Source organism: Haliotis cracherodii, unplaced genomic scaffold (genome assembly GCF_022045235.1).
Source record: "Haliotis cracherodii isolate W230 unplaced genomic scaffold, xgHalCrac1.p SCAF_29, whole genome shotgun sequence".
Classification (NCBI taxonomy): domain Eukaryota; kingdom Metazoa; phylum Mollusca; class Gastropoda; order Lepetellida; family Haliotidae; genus Haliotis; species Haliotis cracherodii.
The window spans coordinates 1,092,407-1,110,537 of record NW_027266285.1 but is presented as its reverse complement, the minus strand read 5'-3'; the positions used below and the strand labels follow the sequence as shown (position 1 = coordinate 1,110,537).

The window sequence follows — 18,131 nt, the reverse complement described above, 5'->3', positions numbered from 1 at the left end:
GAGTAACGGTTACAAAGATGTGCCTTAATCTTTGAAACTATCTTACTTCTACAGAAATGGTCGAATCTTGACATTAATTATGTTTGACATGATGTGTTCTCTTAGTGGACCTTTGGATATTGATTTAGCCAATGGCATATTTTGAGATTCCTGATGCTCTTTTTGTACTAACGTGAGTGAGTGAGTGAGTGAGTGAGTTGGGTTGGGTTTAACACCGCTTTTAACAGTATTCCAGTTATATCGTGGCATGTCAGCTTAATATGGTAGGAAAGCCTGGTGAAACCCACAAGCACGGGTATGGTGCTGACAAACGTAGAAACATAATCAGGGCAAACCGGGATTCGAACCCACAATCATAGGTTTCTGGCGTGACAAAGGGATGCGACTCTGCACATCGAATCCTGGCGCCTTAGATGACTGGGGCACCTGTGTACCCTTTTTTGTACTAACAAGGATTCCCAGAAAAGTTGTCAGTAATTACTCATTCAGTTCATTATAGTTTGACATAATATACCCTCATGGAGGTGTCAAGTGTGAGGATATTGATTTTGTCCTCAGATAAGAATGTGTTTCTACAAGGACTTTGTGAAGACCTCATAGCTGAAGGCGAAGGTCAACTAGATTAAGATACAAGAAGTCAGCTGGTTAAGATACAAAGTAGTCTACAATCACTAACACATGCTAATTAGATGATGGAGAACAGAAACAGTTGAAAAGAAATTCTAAAAAATGGTGAAAAAGAAAATAATTGTATCTTGTCACCTCCAGCTTATTGGCGAAAGTTATTCTAAAATTACAAAGGAAAAAGGATATCTTGGTGGTTTGAATAATGTTTTAATGTATGAATATAGAGTCAGCAATGACCTACTCTATACAGTCTGCTAATACATAATAATATGTTAATACAGAGATAACCTACACTGTAACACTTAATTTATTTTCTTGACTACACTGCGCACCAAAGCAAAATGCGAAATCCCCTCTAGGGGATGCAGTATTTTGAAAAAAACAATCCCAGATTTCTTGAGTTTTATGCGCAGTGAAAAACATTGTATCCCTTCAGGTGAATGAACAGTAGATCTCAAACTTTGTAAAAAAATAATTGAAATTAGCAAAAAAACATCTCTAGACATTTACAACATATATTGCATTTCCTGTTTTATATGCAGAGGTTAAGATTACTGTGTCTATTTTCTCATAAACTAAGCTTGAAATTGCAGTCTGTCGTACACACTTTTTCTCCCAGATGTAGTGGTGATTCAGTCCAAAAATAGCCAATAATATAACTTGAAAGAATTTTGATGCAATGATCGGAAGATATTATATCTGAAATTATTATTTTACTGAGAATAATATATTCCTATAGCTTGTTATTTCAGTTGCAGCTTTTATTGAATACGTTTAATGTAATTAAAACCATAAGGGTAGCACTTTGGTACAGCTGATTTCTAATTTCTATTGCCAGATACTTCTCCTTATGAAAAAGCTTGACCAGTCACCATTGAGGCTTTCCCTGGTGTCACTATTTTGATCGTTGAGTTGTTTTTTAATGTGATCAATATTGAATGAAATTTATAACCAAAATGATAAAATTGTTTACAAGCATCAGTTGCCCTTCTCCATATAATCTGTACAAGTTAATACAGAGATACCCTTCTCTATACAATCTGTACAAGTTAATACAGAGATGCCCTTCTCTATACAATCTGTATAAGTTAATACAGAGATGCCCTTCTCTATACAATCTGTACAAGTTAATACAGAGATACCCTTCTCTATACAATCTGTACAAGTTAATACAGAGATACCCTTCTCTATACAATCTGTACAAGTTAATACAGAGATACCCTTCTCTATACAATCTGTACAAGTTAATACAGAGATGCCCTTCTCTATACAATCTGTATAAGTTAATACAGAGATGCCCTTCTCTATACAATCTGTACAAGTTAATACAGAGATACCCTTCTCTATACAATCTGTACAAGTTAATACAGAGATGCCCTTCTCTATACAATCTGTATAAGCTAATACAGAGATGCCCTTCTCTATACAATCTGTACAAGTTAATACAGAGATGCCCTTCTCTATACAATCTGTACAAGTTAATACAGAGATGCCCTTCTCTATACAATTGGTACAAGTTACCGTATTCGACGTAATAAGCTCTAATAAGTGCCACAGGCGATATTTGCAATCCCAGTTAGCATCCTTTCTGATTGATCAATGTACACAAGACTTATTTATTAGTTTATAATACACACTCGTGTGTTATATGCACCCATAATTATCGGCAATTAAATTCTGGAAAAATATATCTGTCGTATATAAATAGTTCAGACCTTCAGCATAAACCATGAAAGTTATCTTTCAACTCTGTTTTTTTCCACCAAAATAATATTCTAATAAGAGCCCCCTATTTCTAATTTTGAGAGCGCCCAGGGTGCTTATTACATCGAATACGGTAATACACAGATGCCCTTCTCTATACAATCTGTTCATGTTAACACAGAGATGACTTTCTCTATACAAAATATTTTTAAACAGAAATAGCTCTACATTTTTCACTTAAAATTAATTCTCACTCATGTACATGTTAAACTGCAAGTTGTTTATGTCTATATCTATGTTCATGCATGAACATTCTGAACACTATACAGTGTTAGATGTAGTGACCCGTGGATATTGCTTCACACCCTGTGTGTGGCCAAGTAGAAATGTGAGATTCAGATCAACAAGTCATCTAAGATCTCATGTGAAAATCCCTGTCCTTGTGAAACATTTCTCAGCTAAAAATAAAATGATACATGAATTACTTTCAAATAATATCAAGATCAAGTCAAACTCTTTCTTAAATTACTTCTCGTTATGACAAGATGAATAGTGTTTCTATCCATTGATTAGATTGACACAGATCTACTCGGACTTTTTTATCATGATGAAGACATGCTCCTATTCATCTACTTGCAGGATATTTTCACAAGTATCAAGTTTAATCTTACATGGGAAGAGATTCTTACTTTCATGAAAATCCTGTAATGCACGCCATCTCCTACACAATGTTTGCAAAAGTAGATTTCTAAGATATATGTGCCACAGCAATGATAATTAAATAAAAATACTGTCTTGATCTTTGAAGAAGTTACATGAAATACATTATCCATTAAGTAACCATAGTCAATAGGTGTGTAAGATATATCAAACTATCAAACAGTCACAATAATCTGCCTTCCGATAGTAATACATCAATAGGAATTCAAAAATGTGAATAGTATTGTCAATAGTATGCATATCAGTCGATAGTTTCAATAGTTGCAATTACATGTAGTAATAAAAATTACATATTTTATCTGAATTTCACACCTACCTGTATTGTTGGTTAGCAAGGATTACGACTACTTCAGATTAGAGTTATTTCCCTTTGGTTTGAGTAGCGACAGGGAGGGAAAATGGCTGTCTTTGAGATTGTTAGCAAGACTTTACTCATTTCAATAACATTAATTAATATAATTATCAAAAACTGGAACACTATTTGACAACAATCACAATACTATTGAAATAGTGCAGGCGACTATTGCAGTACAATCACAATAGTGAAAATAGCCCCAATAGTCACCACTAGTAGTCAACATCCACATTTGACATGAAAATGCCATGACTTTATGAATATCAAGTTTATTATTTACTGTAAACACTCTACAACATATCCCATATGATACATGAATATGACAACTGTCCTTTCGTATCACATAAATAACAGTGAGTATAGTTTAACATGGCTTTCAACAGTGTTTCAAACATATCAATGTGTACATGTAAACACAAGATCATGGGTCTGGCAGGCTTCATAATTGAGGCAAAGCAAATGTGGGATTCAAACCCATGACAAGCAGTCCTAGAATGACTGGAGGAGTCAACTCAACTCTATTAATTATATCACCTTATCACAACAGTGGGCGAGTTTGGTCTTACGCACCTTTTAGCAACATACCAGCTGTAGCCTATCTGTACTACTACAACCCTAATATTTGTATGTAGCCTATCTGTACTACTACAACCCTAATATTTGTATGTAGCCTATCTGTATTACTACAACCCTAATATTAGTATGTAGCTTATCTGTACTACTACAACCCTAATATTTGTATGTAGCCTATCTATACTACTACAACCCTAATATTAGTATGTAGCCTATCTGTACTACTACAACCCTAATATTTGTATGTAGCCTATCTGTACTACTACAACCCTAATATTTGTATGTAGCTTATCTGTACTACTACAACCCAAATATTAGTATGTAGCCTATCTGTACTACTACAACCCCAATATTTGTACGTAGCCTATCTGTACTACTACAACCCCAATATTTGTATGTAGCCTATCTGTACTACTACAACCCCAATATTTGTATGTAGCCTATCTGTACTACTACAACCCTAATATTAGTATGTAGCCTATCTTTACTACTACAACCCTAATATTAGTATGTAGCCTATCTGGATTACTACAACCCCAATATTTGTATATAGCTTATCTGTACTACTACAACCCTAATATTTGTATGTAGCCTATCTGGATTACTACAACCCCAATATTTGTATGTAGCTTATCTGTACTACTACAACCCTAATATTTGTATGTAGCGTATCTGTACTACTACAACCCTAATATTTGTATGTAGCTTATCTGTACTACTACAACCCTAATATTTGTATGTAGCCTATCTGTACTACTACAACCCTAATATTAGTATGTAGCCTATCTGTACTACTACAACCCTAATATTTGTATGTAGCTTATCTGTACTACTACAACCCTAATATTTGTATGTAGCTTATCTGTACTACTACAACCCTAATATTTGTATGTAGCTTATCTGTACTACTACAACCCTAATATTTGTATGTAGCCTATCTGTACTACTACAACCCTAATATTAGTATGTAGCCTATCTGTACTACTACAACCCTAATATTTGTATGTAGCCTATCTTTACTACTACAACCCTAATATTAGTATGTAGCCTATCTGGATTACTACAACCCCAATATTTGTATGTAGCTTATCTGTACTACTACAACCCTAATATTTGTATGTAGCCTATCTGTACTACTGCAACCCTAATAATCAAATTACTGAAAAATAGTTGTATTGATTTTGAGATGTCCCCTTAAAAAGAATTTTCCTTTTCATCAGCTCCACTCCTTGAAGAGGGGGAGTTCTTTTACATCAGAGTTCAGAAGAGGAGTATCCTCTGTAACATCTGTTCTCCAGTGAACTCTTTGAGATGACTGTGCATCTCAGTCAGTGTCACTCAGCCATAAAGACAGTGACAGACGCAAGGTACACGTAATACACGCAATTCACAGTCCTGTCAGATCATTCTTACCTGAAAATCAAACAATTTCTTTTCCTAGCCTTTTACTTCACTGTATGTCACAACCATTCAACTTAATGTGTTTGATCATGCTCAATCAGTGCAGCTCGCAATAACTTCTCACCATGTCAACATAAAATACATTAAGAGCCCTAGCAAGTCTAGATAATAAAATACGCTTCCGAGGTTGCAATTAGAGGTTTAACTGTTTCTACACCATAGTCACTCCCAACAAGGAACTCATTGTGTAACTGGTGCCAGCAATACAAATAAATATGTGAAAACATGTTGTTGTATTGGTATGTATATAAATATCTCATAAACAGTCAGTGAACACCATCACAAACACATTGACTTCAACACTACAAACTTATCTCTGCAGAACCCCATCATTAAGCAACATGACAGATAAAGTCGCCAAGGCATCTGTGATATCAGGACATGAAAAAAGTGAGGTTTAAGAGGTTGTAGAAGCTTGGAAAACCTTGCCACTAACCTGAAGTGATACCAGTGCCTTGCCGATTCCTGCAGGAGGTTCAGACAGAAATCTGACACTATCTTCCCTGGCACAAACCAACCCCCATCAAATGGGACTGTTTATTTCAGGTTGAGCTAAAATTAGACCAAGATGCACCCTTCTTTTCCTCAAGGCTTGTGAACCAAGAGGGGATATTGGGAAGACGAGTTGGACGATAGCTATACATATGTTTATGCAGAAAATACTTTGCAGGTGATTATGGAAGCAGAGTATCATAATCGACAGCTTCTACTTATACATAATACATTATTTATCATGGGTTTAAAGCATCATCCAGGAAGTCATTACAAACATAACGTGATGATAATAAAGACAATTTTACAAGCCTTAAAGTAGAATATTAATTAATTTGATTGATTAGAATAGTATCTGCAGCATCGAAGCCCCCTCCCAGTGTCCCTCCTCTACCTATGGTCTGCTGCACTGTGGATCACTACATCTCTCTACAGTCCCCACTCACACAACTCTGAAAAGCTCTTCCTTGTCAGTGGGAGGTTAACCTTTAACCTCATGTAGGAGGGTATTGAAGGATGGGATCAGCAACTTTAAATGTTTTTAGTAAGTTATTATTTTAGTCTAATTGAGAGAATCTGTTCAATAGCAATTCAAACTATTGCAGATTAGTCTTCAAGTTTGAAGAAATAGTGATATAAGTGGAATATATAGTCCACCTGAACTATTCATTACATATTCTTCTCCTTCTTATAGTTTACTTTTTCCCCTCACAGAGTACTGGAATTTATTGTCTATTTCTAAAAGACTTCTTATATTTAGGCACAAATATGTCAGGCGCCTAAATTTACAACTTTAATTACAGATGTAAGTAATGTAAATCTAAAATCAACTGAACATGTGCCCACAAGTCCATGATTACTAAATAACTTAATTCAGAACACAAAGTCATCAGGATCAAAGGCTGACATGGGACTGAAGCTGCATCAGAAGCCAGCATACACTGCCCATCCTGTAACATGACTGTAACACAACACAATACAACGATACACAACGCAGCATGTTCTGTGGCCAATCCACAGCGTGGCATACCTGTGGAAATGTGCGTGTGAGGCACAGAAACGTTATGCTGACTTACCTGCATGACCTAGTCAGCTAACCATAACATATCCACACATGGACATCTTTGTTCATATCTAGAACGCTTATTTAGTACTCCCTCAGGCAACACATCAAATCTAGTAACAGTATTTGATTTTGTTTGTATGACTGCTAATAAGGCAAAGCGTAAACTGTGGGCAGGGCAATCACACGCTACACCGTAAACCTTCCAAGAAACTACCTCAATTCCTTCTAAGATTCTTATCAGTCTACTTGTTAATGTATCCACAGGACAGGACTAAATATGTAAATATGTTATGACTTACCGTTTTGAACATTCCACTATTTTATTGGATGAAATGGGCTAGATGTATTTAGGTCAAACTTTCCTGCTCTGGTAAAACTGTCATGTCTCCTTAGTTTGTGAAAGTTGCAGAGTTGTGACCATCTAGGTCAGCTGTGTCATACTACCCCTTGAGCAAGGTATTCCGAATATGTCCACCTTTAAACTTTCAAATTTCAAGCTTCTTGAGACAAGCAAACGTTAAACCACTTACATGAAATTGGAAGAAATACACTGAACTCAGGTGTACCCTTAAATGTGTGATACAACATAATGTGAAAATCAAATTCCCTCTTTTCTGATCCATTTTAGCGGGTCCATTGAAAGTAGTAGGTCCGTTTGGTGAAACCCGATATACATCAGATTAGTAAGGTCATTATATCCCTCACGTCCATGAGAGAGACATTTGAAGGTTCCCTACCATATCTATGAACATGAAATGTTTTTGAAGTGTACCATAAACTCAGCAAGCGGTCGGTATCAATAAAGTGAGCGACCTTGAATAAAAGAGAGGGAGCCAGACCATCACCCTGAGGTACGCCTCATTACCTCAGCAATGCACTTGCCACTTACATACAACTATCATCAATGCAAGTTCCTAAGCCTTCAAGTGTTAGGTTGTTATATTTACCCTCATATATAAAATCCCTCAAAATAAAATGCAAATATTCATTTCCATGAATACACTTCTGTTCAGGTAGAATGAGACAGGTTTTACAGGCTTATATGCATGATGAAACCTTTGAAGAAATGTTTGAATTCTCTCAGCTCAACTTTCAATGGCAAAATTTATCAAAGCTATATGGCACTCTTTCAGGAAATAAGAATCACTATAGAGAATATATCTAAGAACTTTGTCCTTTTTGACCTCAGAGCTTGACAGTTTTAGATGCAAACTACAGTATAATCACTTTTATCCTATTACCTACCGAACAAACTGGAGTTCCATTTCACATGAACAGGAATTATGACCAACTTTCATCCTGCAAATCAAGTACTCAGTTACTGGTTCTTCTTATCCCAAGGCAACAAATCAGAATAAAAGACAAATCATTATCACATATCCACCTAACCATACACCTTTGCCAACTTTCTGACCTTTTTTTCTGACATTTCCCCTTTAACTTGGACAGGTCTGAGGGTCTTTCCAAATGTGAGCCATACTGTAACAGCCAACACAATAATCAGATGCCTCAACAAAACCAGCGGTACAGAAACTAATGGAACTTAGTGGTTGACTTACCAGTTCATTGCTGACCTGAGGAACGCATGTAGTCACCACCTGTAAACATAAGATGAAGAATAAGCATATTTACTCAGTAAATCAATCAAGAAAGATTATGATAATGTTCATGACAAGTTCCCTTGAACAATAGAATCAGTTATCTCAAATGGAATCTCTGATAATGAGAATTGCAATTTTGAATGTTATGAATGAGCTTCAACAATTCATGTCTGTTTGTTGTTTAACGCCGCACTCAGCAATATTCCAGCGATATGACAGCGGTCTGTAAATAATCGAGTCTGGACCAGACAATCCAGTGATTGATATCATGAGCATCACTTCACACAATTGGGATACGATGACATGCATCAACCTAGTCAGCAAGTCTGACCACCCGATCCTGTTAGTCGCCTCTTACAACAAGCATAGTTGCCTTTTACAGCAAGCATGGGTTGCTGAAGACCTAATCTATCCCATAATCTTCACGGGTCTCAATACTTCATGAAACAAGAGGACAAAGTCATTGATATTCCCTGGTAAATACTTGTCGTGAATAAATATATGAAACTTGTTACCATGGAAACTGGAAAAATCTTTGTTTAAAAAATCACAGTAACAAAAGGCACCAGTTCACCATAAGACCTAAGTGCCAAGTTTGCTGAAAAAATATTGTAGGGGGTTCAAGATCAGCTCCAGGAACAAGCACTACACCCATTTTCAGTCTAAATCGAGGTCATAGCTATGGAAACCCAAAATATACATTTAAAAAAAAAAAGAAGCCCAAACTCTCAAAAGGCCACTAGACCTATCTATGTTTGGTGAAGAAATATTGTACAGTTTTCAAGACCACTTCTGCACAGATGGTTGGTGTCCATTTTAATACCCCCAGAAAAACTGGTTGCAGGGGATAATAAATCTCTCATTTGCAATTAATTAAACATTTAGTATAAGTATCACAACATCATCTTGAGCTTCTTCACATATATGTATCTGCCCCACAAAGGGTTAATCTGTCTTCCATGCGTGTTATCAGAAGGTGTACTTGTCATATGTATTACATGTTCATCTGAAAACAAGCCAACACAGAAACTGCTGAGCAAATTTACATCTTGACCCACTCCAAACACTTGTCCTGAACAAACACCATATTTACTTAGCTAGTTAACCCTCAACCCCTATCATGGATAGTGGAATAACCAACATCAAAGATGGGATTATACTACTGTGGGTAATCAGGTATGGAGGGTTAAGTTGACTTACAAAAGACAACAGACAATAAGAGACTCGCTAAGCTTAGGATTTAGATTTGATCCCCTTCATAATCTTGGATGTTGCTATAATCTCTCTATCATATTGCTTTCCTTATGCTGGATATTGCCTGATTACATTTTATCTGAACTATTGGTAAACATGACCCACAAAAGTTTTAACACAAGGCCATATCAATTCACCATGTAAGTGAAGTGTTCCCATACACATAACATACAGAGATACTGCAGATGAGATTCACAGACACACAAAGTTTGAGAAGTTCAAAGTTTAAGATCAAAATACACTGTAAAAGATCTCAAAAGTTGATGTACATATGGTACCATGCAAGCCTCACTTTTCTTAACCAAGAGCTATAGTCAAGCCATAGAAATAATAATGTTTTATGCTTATTCATCTGCATGAGAAAAAGTATTTATAATCACTCTTAAAGATAGGTCTTATTTAACTAATAGTATCACTACAGCATGGAATGGCATGAACATCAAGCCAGTCAGTTTGACCACACTGTTGTATGGACAGAACAGGCCAACCCAAATGGGCAGTATTCATAATCAGCATGTCCATTAAAGCAGAGAGGGATGGAACATGGTGCACAAGTATCGATTAACTTCAACCACATGTGCTGTGATTAGATAATTTACTATTAATCAATAGATTAACTGGTATTCTCTGCAGAACTGTTGCCAGAAATGTTGTGCTGAGCATCCCATGACTCGATTCAATCATCCTTGCCCCACATGTCCTCATTCCTCACATCATCAAATAGAATAAGGCTCCTGACATCTAGTGCACTTTCAACATCCATAAAAATAGCATTATGCTTTATTGAATTTTTGTAAAGGGAAAGGAATCTTTCAACATGTAATTAACTAAACATTTTCCAGCTATCTTTCAGAACAAACGTTCCAAAATTATGTTCAAATTGCAAACAGGGTCAGATTGTTCATTGAAGAAAAACAAAGATTGTTTTCAGTTTCTTACTTAACTAGCCTGCATGAGTGTTTACCAGCATGCTCCGTAACGTCCTATAGTTTTATATAACACTAAATTTGCACACAAGTTGATCCCATGTAAAAAAGCGGCCATCAGTGCTGGCAGATAAAGTGCCCCGTACTATATCTTCACCCCAAGAAGAGAACCTGCAGGTCTCAAAGTATTCTGGGATACTTTAATCTGCATGTTGCTGGTTGCTGTGGTAACCAAGTAGTGATATTTTTAACTTGGGAAAGATAACCGGCTATTTTCATGACAAGCAGATGGTTTTAGCTTCTGAGAAACTTCTCATGTCTTCAACAGGAACGATTGAGGTTCATGACCTGCTTATATCATTAACCCCTAAAACATACATACTTCAATTTCTTAGGCACAAAAAACCAACCTACTAAAAGACTTCAAAACTTCAGCATACAAGCTGTTTAAAAAGCACCTGACACACGCCCAAAATATTTTTAACACTTAACAGTTGATGTATACTGCTACCTCAGATACCTAGTGTATACATATCAAACATAAAACATCAATGCCAGAGAATAATCAGTCTCAATTGTCTTACGAAACAGATTTCAGTGGGTGTAAAAAGGTGAAATAGCAGTGAAAAATATATGAAAGGATCACAGAAAATCCGTGATGACCAGGTGTTTGCAAAAAGGGTAAGCCTGTCCTGCCTTACCAGAAGCTCCAGCATGGACACAATATGCATCAAACACAAAGTGTTTGTTGCCTGACACGGCACAGCAGTACTCCTGCCATACAACAAAAATCAATCACCCATGTAGATAATGATATTTCTAAATTGAACAACTTGGTATTCATATACTTTTCATAGTCTAGTGAACATCTGCCTGCAAAACTTCAAAACACTGTTGGCAATAATAACACTTCCCATATCGTAAATTTACATCCCTTTGATTGTTGAAAATCATGACCTGCATGTTGATATCCCCCTTCTTTGTCAATACTGCCACCACACTGTTGCATGCAGACAAACATCAGTACAATATATCATCTATTTCAGCCCAGTGTTAACATTGTCACACATTATAGTCATTGAAACGGTTGTCATCATATCTCCTTGTAAATATCAAACTTGAAAATCTTAATATCCTGCCATTGTCATTACAGCACGTGCTGCTAATACAATAGGCAATATGTATCCATAATCCCCTGTTATTACATTGGAGCAAGCATACTAAATTAACACGTGTATCAGCAATTAGTTTGGTACCATGAATAAAATTTCAAAATAAAGATCATGTTACTTGTACGTTTACACAAGTTATATTCATGCAATCAATCTATTTTCATGTATGTGTTTGTATATTTTCATTTCTGTTGGCATAACCTTAAATGGCACAATATATATACAAAATGGCTCCCATGTGTGAGGAGTGAAGTGCATTACATCCCCCTATCATCAGAATGTCTTAACACTTATTCACACATTGAAAATATGAAAACATCTGAACTTGACACTGAGCAGTGTTTATGGACCTGAATGACCATGTGTATTGCGGTAATGTTTTCAGTAACCTTTATACACTTCCCCTCTCCAATTAGCTCCCCCAAATTATTTCCTTCACTCTCACATACTTAAGGCTCATTCATTTACTATGAATGTATAACCACACAAAATACTCCATCAGCAGTTAATCAGTTTTCACAGCAACTATGTTTTCATCACTTCTTTGCAGTCACATGCTACTTCCTACTCACTTCCTCTTTCCTGGAGGACCACCAAACATCTTCAGAAAGGCAAGACATTGTATATGACTAAATTTATTAGTACCGGTTAAATCTAAATCAGTCTCATCATTTCTAAACTTAACGCTTTGACTTCAGATTCGTTGTAAAACTGTCCATGACTCAGTACTCATGCACATAGCATTTCCCCACAATGATTAGTCAAAAGCAGCACTTCTCATTTCCTGATTTATCATTTCTGTTACATCACTCTTCCCCAACAATGACTGTTGTACATGACAGGCTTAAGTCTAAAGTACTGAAGTATATCTACAAGTCCGCCAACACCCTTGCCATGCCAGTCAGATGGCTTTGCCTCCCACGTCTTTCTATTGATAGAACACAACGAAGACTGTATGTGGCGGTGAGTCCTCTCTACACTCACCAGTACTGTGATAGGTAATAACTAGCTATAATACGAGGATAAATATCTAGCTTAACATTAATACAGAAAAAAGATATTCATAAAACAATAATGCAGGTGAGATGTGTTAGTGAGAAGATGTTACTGGTCGAGATCTGCCTCCATGGACTGATATAGACAGTGACTATTATACTTTGTCCATTAAAGCAGCCATAATCCTTGGACACACCAGACTGACATCCACTATTTTCATGACAACCTGCATTAATGTTCACCACATCTGGCACAAAAGCCCTATCCTCTGGTACGCATTTTGCACAATCAATCAATATTCATGCCTGTCAATATTCTTTTTGAAATGTAGGATTCCTTCTCACTTTGCACTTCTTAAAAGCTTAAAGTAAACATTTGACATGATTTTGAACACGAAACAAGACAATTGGTTAGAAAACGTCTACATGGGCACTTATAAATGAACCAGTGACTGTCGCACATCCTCCCTTCCACTTATACACAAAAGTCACCTAAATCTATAAAAATATTCTCCAGAAGAATATCCCCATGAATAATGTTATAAGGTCATGCTGATACATTAAGAACTGGATTGTCCTCCACATTCTTACAGACTTTAAAAGAAATGTGTAAGTTTTGTTTTCTGTCGTTGGGTGTCCATCCAAACAATTCAGTAGGCAAGTCAGGTAAATCTGTGCTATAGAAACCGAGGTTGTCACATCAGTATGACAATGTACTTCTCCAGTCCACTAACATTGCTGGGGCAAGAGAGCCGTATCACTTGACACAAGTTTGACAAGTGAAAGGGGATCTGGCCTTGCTGATAGTAGCACAGAGGCAACACATGATGACATACTTTCTGGCAGCACATGCTTGCAGTGTCAATCTGTCACCACCATATATGATCTGTGCACAGCAGACAACAGTACACTCAGGAATTAACCACAAAAAAGAAATCATTTATTACACATTTCACAAAATGCCCAAATCAAACCAAAGGTACTTAGTTTGATATAAAAATGCAGGAAAAACAACTGTTACAATTTTCTCTTTTATTCAGCATTAAAGTTACTAAATCAAACCAATTCCTCCAAAACCACAAATGAATTACAATAGATATAACAAGGATTACTTTTTTGTATAAAATTGTTAACTTACATGGCGTTTAGGGTTTGGCAAACTTCGGTACTGCGTTGCTTCATCAAATCCATAGTTATGGGAAGAAGAATACTGATTACTATATTCATGGTAACTCCTTCTGGGAATTCGATTATCCATCCGTGGATTATCCCAGGGATTATACATCTCATACAACACATCTCGATATGATTTGCCGTACTCCATCACCAGGTAATTCCGAAAGCAAAGATGAAAGAATCACTTTACACCATAGCCGCACCACCTCACATCTGTTCTGTGAGCGCCTTGGCAGAAAATGGCAGAGCCAGCGAATGAACTGACGAACTCACAAGTGACAGGAAATGGTTGGACTAGGTTTCACAATGATGTACTTCCAAAACATTACTCCACCAAACACTGGTCACATTTCAAACGCCATGACCTGTGGCAATCTGTCGCCTTTTAATTCAAGCGGGATATGACATTCCTCTTGTTGTGGACCACATACCAGGTTATATTATTATGTTTTGGAGAAAGCAGTCGTGGCTATTGTTATTTAAACTGCTGTAGTAACATCTGTGATGAAAAGTTGATGTAGATTGAACAGGAGTATCACACTCCAAACAAAACCAACTGTATTGAGTAACTGGTATGTGAACTTAGTCAAGCATGTAATACTCATTGTAATTGATTGTTTTAATCCACATGACTTATTATGATGTTTTAAGAATATCACACATTTTATAGAAATAACACCAGTTCTTATTGGCACTGAAAAATACACATTTCATTTTCTACAGTTGGAATTTTATTTTATACTTCATTTAACAAAACATATATTTATTTCATGGCTATTGTAACCATTTGTATATCCAATCATAAGGCTATGAGTATCTCCTGGTCTTTAGTAATAAATATGTCTGCATTAATGTTTACAAATCAATATTTGCAGTACACAATCTGTTCCTGATGTAGGCGTTGATGATTAACCCTTTCTACAGTCATGTGTGATCATGGCTTATCGTGTATAGCAGAGTTATTCTGGGAAGGGTTCTGTCGACCGTGAAGTGTTAACGTGGATTCTACTCACATCAAAAGGCTGCTTTGTCAGACTAGGAATTAGGCCAGTGATCAAGCAGATATTATTACCTCCCTTTGAATAATTCTTTTCAGCGAGAATAAACAGTTAATCTGCATGGCATACTTCTGTGAAATACCCACATATGAGATGTAATTTTCAAACATAAAAAAACAGTTTGACTTAACCCTCAAAGGCTGTTTTATTGCACTATTTATTTTCCAACTTACATACAAGCAATGGGAAGAACTGGCAACCCATTTAGCTCGCCAGACAGCTCTACTTGATAGAGAAGGCTGGGATTTCGGGGATTTTTAATTATTAGATATCATATTTTAATGGTACATATATTTGGGCATGACAAAAATATTGGAAGATGCCATTGTCAAATCAAAACAAACAAATGCATTTCTGACAAAAAGTAATTAGTAATTAATAATTATTTAGTCCAGCAATGTTATCGTTTTAATCATAATCATCACTCTATCTTTGTACTACCTGCAGAATCTGCAAGTGGAGAATGACAGTCTCCTCTCCCTCCCCCCAACACACCCCCATGAGCCGATAAACCTGTAAAGGTGTACAGGTGCATGGCCTTGCTTGTGCATTTTTCTAATGAATATTTCACCTTTCACTGCATAACAAGGGTCACCAAGTACAACCACGCAACCAGTTTCCACCTACATTCAACAGAATGCACAATACTGCATGTCGACAGACATGTCCCAACAAAAGATTGTGAAGGTGTATTACAAGAAGTTTAATCCCCACAGTTTGGGCACAATCAAGTGCCGCCTTTCATGTGGAAATGTCAGGGCAACAGGATGTGCACAAACTTTATGATCAGGATATTATGAATTAGAGTAGTCAATTTTAAGCAATCTCTACAGAACTATCACCTATCCCAATTAACCTTTTCACTGAACACGTTTATGGCATGAATAATGCCACCAGTTTTCTATCTATTTACTAAGCACATGCTCATGTTATGGCTGGATCCGTACAATGAATTCTGCTGTCACCAAAGATTTCTAATGATTATAGATTTTTTTGTCAACTTTCATTTATTTTATTATAAAGTGAACAGTCAAATCCAAAACTGATATAAATGGAAATCAGTCACTGGCCAACCACACCTTCTCCCAGATTTCAAACAATGATTCACACTGAAATCGGGGTGGGAGCTAAAAGAAATGTGATCCTATCTGTGATCAGTTAGTTTTAGTGGCCACCCACACAGGTAACAAGTAAATACCAACACTCCAGATACACCTTGGCTGCCTACTAGATTCCTGATGAACAAACAAAAGTTTCATATGTCTGAATGACACATATGAAAACTCCTTAAATCCATACACAGTCATAGAAAATCAATTGCTTACTGGCCTCTACTAAATGTCACATAAATTAGACACTAACATACAGTGCGAGCAATATATACATGAACATAACTAAACATAGATACATTTATACATGAAAATATATATATATATATTATCAGGCCATACCAGTGTTTTGCTTGTCACAGAGATTTCTGCTTAGTATGAAAAGTTGCAGTAGGCAAAATATATAAAAGAAATATGTTGTCAGGTTTGATCAAAACTACAACAAAAAGGTGTTCAACATGAGCTCTTTTCTCAATCAAAAAACAGCATATACATTTTATTTTCTCAATTGAATTAATTATTGGGCAGGCTGATTTCTCAAACACAATAGTCCTGTTCTGTCGAAGTAATGACAGTTATTGTACTGGTGGTTACATTCCCAGTGGATATACAACAATTGGTATGTCTGTGACAAGGAAGACACCATAAACAATACCTGGCCTGGCAGTTGTCACCAACACCTAGCCTTGACCTGGGAACATGCTTCAGTGGACTAATAAATAAATGTAGCCTACAATAAAGTGATGCATGTCTTGTTCCTAAACAATCTGTAGACATCAAAATGTGACATTTCAAATAGTTACCTATACACTGTTGACACTTGAGATGAATGCTTAGTAACCACATTAACCCGTTAACCTACTGAAATACACAGGATTGGTAGGCTATAGATATTAAGTACTAAAATGCACAAAAGTTACCTTCCTTCTGTTGATAAGACATTACCAGATAAGTACATGTATATGATTCTAAATAGAACTGTTGTTCAAGTTAATAACTGCATGCACATATACTACTACACTGTTAGAAGATTCTAACCGATTCTGCACTTTGCTATATAAATATTTTATACAAAACACTAAAGTACACTTGATACTGAACGAAATAATCGGTACAGTCTGTAAAAGTATGTGTTGCTGAATGCAAATTTCACACTTCAATGTGTACCGAACAAGTTGGTGTGTAAACAAGTTGAAAGCAACAGTCTACCTTTTTGACTAAAAATAGATCAGAGCTTTCCATACACAAACAGCTAAAATAACCTAATGCATCACCCATGTAACAGGTAAATTACCACTAGTAGGACTATCCAGAAAGGAGTCTACCTACCCTGGAAGCGTAATGGTAAGGTATGGCCCAGGAAGGTGGTAACGTTGTGACGACCTCATGCATCCATTCACACCTGTGTAACGACGGTCACCCAACAAAAGGCATTCTGATTCTCCGGGCCTTACCTTCTAGTGACATACACTGCTTCTGTCCAACAAGTATAATCCCTGATTTGGCTAAATGAACAAGGCTTGGTGCAACTGTGTGAAGTGACTATTAAACTATTATACGACCCAGTCGTGAATAATCAGTATTTGGGTCAAAGCCACTGTTCCACGAGGGAGGAATTAGTTAGTTGTGTGGCGTGGTGGTGGAGTCTTCGCCTGAACTTGGTTTGATGCTAACTTGCAGGACAGGTTGCCTGTACTCTCTACCTCAGCAATATGTCCACTCAACACACCTAGGTTGTGATGTGTTCATTGCTTGGCAGGTACAATGTATGTCCTCTAGCTCACTCCTTCGCACAGGAACACTCACAATTCATGACATTATATACTTACTGGGACAAACTTA

General features: G+C 36.5%; 1 protein-coding gene across 19 annotated transcripts in view; it reads right to left on the bottom strand.

Moving 5' to 3' along the window:
- The window catches only part of LOC139473536 (tensin-3-like), a 258,760-nt gene that overhangs the window by 54,988 nt on the left and 185,641 nt on the right, over positions 1 to 18,131 (bottom strand). For 15 of the 19 annotated variants that reach the window (XM_071256156.1, XM_071256160.1, XM_071256164.1 and 12 more), the window contains one exon: positions 8,558 to 8,596. In XM_071256156.1, the coding sequence (XP_071112257.1) occupies positions 8,558 to 8,596 (39 nt within the window). Of the gene's footprint in view, positions 1 to 5,876; positions 5,964 to 8,557; positions 8,597 to 14,084; positions 14,368 to 17,618; positions 17,705 to 17,743; positions 17,916 to 18,131 lie in introns of those variants that run through there. The other 4 variants (XM_071256174.1, XM_071256167.1, XM_071256161.1 and 1 more) reach the window with 4 other exon arrangements.